General features: G+C 36.0%; 1 protein-coding gene across 1 annotated transcript; it reads right to left on the bottom strand.

Moving 5' to 3' along the window:
- Positions 1 to 205: 205 nt before the first annotated feature.
- LOC138898196 (uncharacterized) lies at positions 206 to 3,215 on the bottom strand. The gene is made up of 3 exons (XM_070184238.1): positions 3,202 to 3,215; positions 3,031 to 3,107; positions 206 to 537 (listed from the first exon to the last, which is right to left on the bottom strand). Exons 1-3 carry the CDS (start codon positions 3,213 to 3,215, stop codon positions 206 to 208), a joined length of 423 nt encoding a protein of 140 aa, XP_070040339.1.
- Between the last annotated feature and the right edge of the window lie 389 nt (positions 3,216 to 3,604).

Raw genomic sequence — 3,604 nt, 5'->3', positions numbered from 1 at the left:
TGTCGGTTTCTTGAAACATAAATTTTGTGGGACTCAAAAATAATTTCTCGCATTTTTGCACCAAAGAAAACCGACCAAAGTTGGTCGGTTTCGTAAAAAAGAATATATATTTTTTGAAAAACCGACCAACTTTGGTCGGTTTTTTGGTCGGTTTTTTGACCGACCAAAGTTGGTCGGTCGACCTTGGTCAGTTTTTACCGAATTTCTAGTAGTGATTGTAGTTATTAGTATTGAATCCTCCATTGTTGTTGTAACCTTCATTATAGTTACTATTGTATGGCTTATTGCTCATCATTGATGCAGCTTCATTATTATCAGTTAAGGAAGAAGCACCTTTCCCATGCATTCTTTGACTCTCCACATTGATAATCATGGCATTGGCTTGATTTATGTTAGGCAATGGCCTAGTCATTAAAACCTGATTCTTAGCATTCTCATAGGACTCGTCCAAACCAGTCAAAAATTGATATAGTTTCTGCAGCTGATAACGTTCAGTATGCCTCTTAGATTCAGGACATCCATAAGTAGGTGGAGGATCTAGAGTTTCATACTCATCCCACAACTCTCAAAGTCTAGAGAAATATATAGAAACATAAGAGATTCCCTGAGTTAAGGTGGCAATCTCTTTATACAGATAGCAAGCCCTACAAGTAGGGTTGCTTATCGGGCAGATCGGGCGGTTATTTACTCTTAATAGTTCGGCTTATTAATTATCGGCATTTAAATGCATTAATTCGCTAGCCACCCAATAAGATATCAGGCGGATAAGTATCAGTTTAGATATTATCGAGCAGTTATCGAGCGGTTTATCGGCCTATTTGAATATGTATTACATAGGCCTATTTTCGTCCTTCGTGTTAGTAGTAAATACCATCAAAAATCCAGTTTACTTGCGCATTTCGTCATTTAGTTTTCTCTCAAGGCACCTGGTTCTAGTGATTGGATTTTCTACATTACATTATTTTGGCTTGTGCATTTTGTAGGTTGCCTTCAAAACCAAAGTATTCCACCCAAACATCAACAGTAATGGTAGTATTTTTCTTGACATCCTAAAAGAATAATGGAGTGCCGCCCTTGCTATATCCAAGGTAAAGTATTGCATATGGATAAGTGGAAGGAATATTTAATATGCATATGGATAAAAATATATAAATATAAAAATTCTTAACGGGCTAACGGGTTAACCGATAAGAAAATTAAATAATCCGCCCCCAAACTGATAAGCCGTTAATAATAAAATTTTAATTTGTTCACCACTCGTTAATCCGATAACACGATACCAATAAGTCATTAAGCTACTTTTGTGATTCGATTTTCGGTTTCAGTTTGGTTTTGAACACCCCTACCTAGAAGAGTTGACCTTATCAAACCTTTCTCTAAGATCCTCCCACACTCTAGGAGCATCGGATGCATATATCACTATACTAATTAGACTAGGCGATACTGTATTCATTATCCAAGCTAAAACAATAGCATTGCACCTGTCCCACAGCTCATGTAGGCTAGAATCATACATCTCCCTACGACATGTACCCAGCACAAAACCTAGCTTATTTTTACCATGCAATACAATTTTCAATGATCGACTCCAAACTGAATAGTTCTCAGAACCTTGAAGTTGAACAGAGATGAGTACTAAACCTTGAGTGTCAGACGTATGGATGTAGAGAGGATGATTGTGATCAACTTGATCAATAGACTGAGGAATCGACTGAGTATTAGCTATCTCTTCATTAATCGATATTTTGCAGCTAGAAATTTCCTTCAAACTTCTCAAATTAAAGGTGTATACTCAGAGAAATCAGTAAAATCAACAATTGAGGTGAAATCTCAAAATTAACACTAGCTTGCTGAAAATACTTTGAATTGAGCAATTGACTCAGAAATTGACTCTAACTCGTGCTTAACAAAAGAATTACGTCACAGCTGAGCTAAACGAGACCGGAAACCAGAGCTCTGATACCATGTTAAGGAGCTTCAGCTATGGCGAAAGAAGATTCTAGAAGAAGAGAAACAGAGAGAGAAAGCAATAGCATTTCTCTGAATTAAGGAGAAATGAACTTAAAACTAATAATCTCTCTATACAACTACTAACATATCTACTGTATATATATACTACAACTAACCACTAACTAACTTCCAACTAACTAATTGTATTTACATATATAGCTGGGACCCACTTCTCTTAACAAAAAGAAAATACATGATTCCAAATAAAATAGATATGACTCTAGCTGATGAAATGCGTAGCTATTTGCAGCCTGATGAACATCTTCATTACTATTTTATTTCTTAGTTAACAGTGAAAACTCTCAAATAGATGCAAGTTTCATTTTTTTCAACTTCCTTAAAAGGCCCTTGAATCCTCTCTTGCATAGAATATAGGTGCATCTCTCAGACCATCAATGACAACTTCACGAACCCAAGAACCAACAGAACCTCCGTTATTATAACAATAACCATCCTAAGCTTAAAAAGATGTCTAGATAACCTCATTGTCAATGAAAAGAAATAGAGATATATATGCATTTTCAATAATTTTCTGACACGAATAAAACTTCACACACTGATGCAAATGCTTTTGACAGCAAGCATCCGCGTTGTGGCATCTCTACACTATAAAGCATAATTGTCCATCAAAGAAGAAATATGCAGCTTCATTCCTCATCAGAATGTAGTCAAAGTAGAAGAGGCACCTCTTAAAACCTCAATTCCAAGATTCAGAAAGATATGTGAACGATCATTTAGCTAGAAACTTAAGTCGTTGCTACCCTTAGCCACAAGATGTGTAGGAGTAAAGCACTTTACAACTCACTATTCAATTTATTAACATTGAGTAAGTGCCAATATCAATAGGTTAACATGATTTTATCTCACCTCTTCCACTCCCTGTGACCTTATATTCCCAATGATTGCAGTAAAGAATTAGAGATTGTTATAAAGATAATTCAATTTCTACATTAATGATATTAAAGTAACTACTCATGTAAGGCCCTCGGTGCATCAGTTTGCAAATATTATAACAGTTACCACCATGCATGTGAAAATCCAGTAATAGAATGTCCAAGCGAGCAGAGAAGCCACCATATACCCACCAAAGGGTGCAACTAAAAAAAAAGCAAGAACTATAGAAAAACTCCTTCATAAGTTCCAGCAGAAATATTGAAACCAAAATTTTGCACTTTCTGACTTGACGATTACATCTTATTACTCATTTCCTTTTTATTTTACTGGCCCATATAAAAGAGCCTAAAGATAGGTGAAGGTATGTCACGACCCAAAACTCGACTTGTCATTATGGCGCCTGTCATAGTACTAGGCAAGCCGACATCTCACACATACCAATATTTTAATGCTCAAATATGCAGAAATAAGTTTAAATAATTAAGAATTTCATAAAAATCGGATATGAACCTCGAAACTCAATACAAAATTCTCCCAAAAGATCTGGGTGTCACGGAGTACATGAGTATCTACATATCAACATAGTCTAACCAATAGGACACTGCCTAGGAAAGTAGAACAGTAAAAACAAGACTAAAAGATATAGGATGAGAGTCAAGGTCTGTGGACGCCAAGGCAGCTACCTAGATGATCTCCGAAC

Source organism: Nicotiana tomentosiformis, chromosome 8 (genome assembly GCF_000390325.3).
Source record: "Nicotiana tomentosiformis chromosome 8, ASM39032v3, whole genome shotgun sequence".
Lineage (NCBI taxonomy): Eukaryota > Viridiplantae > Streptophyta > Magnoliopsida > Solanales > Solanaceae > Nicotiana > Nicotiana tomentosiformis.
This window is presented reverse-complemented; position numbering and strand designations above follow the sequence as displayed.

Coding starts and splice junctions, on each gene's coding strand:
- LOC138898196 (XM_070184238.1), bottom strand. Junction 538..3,030: donor GGATTTTCACATGCATGGTG/GTAACTGTTATA, acceptor ATGAAACTCTAG/ATCCTCCACCTACTTATGGA.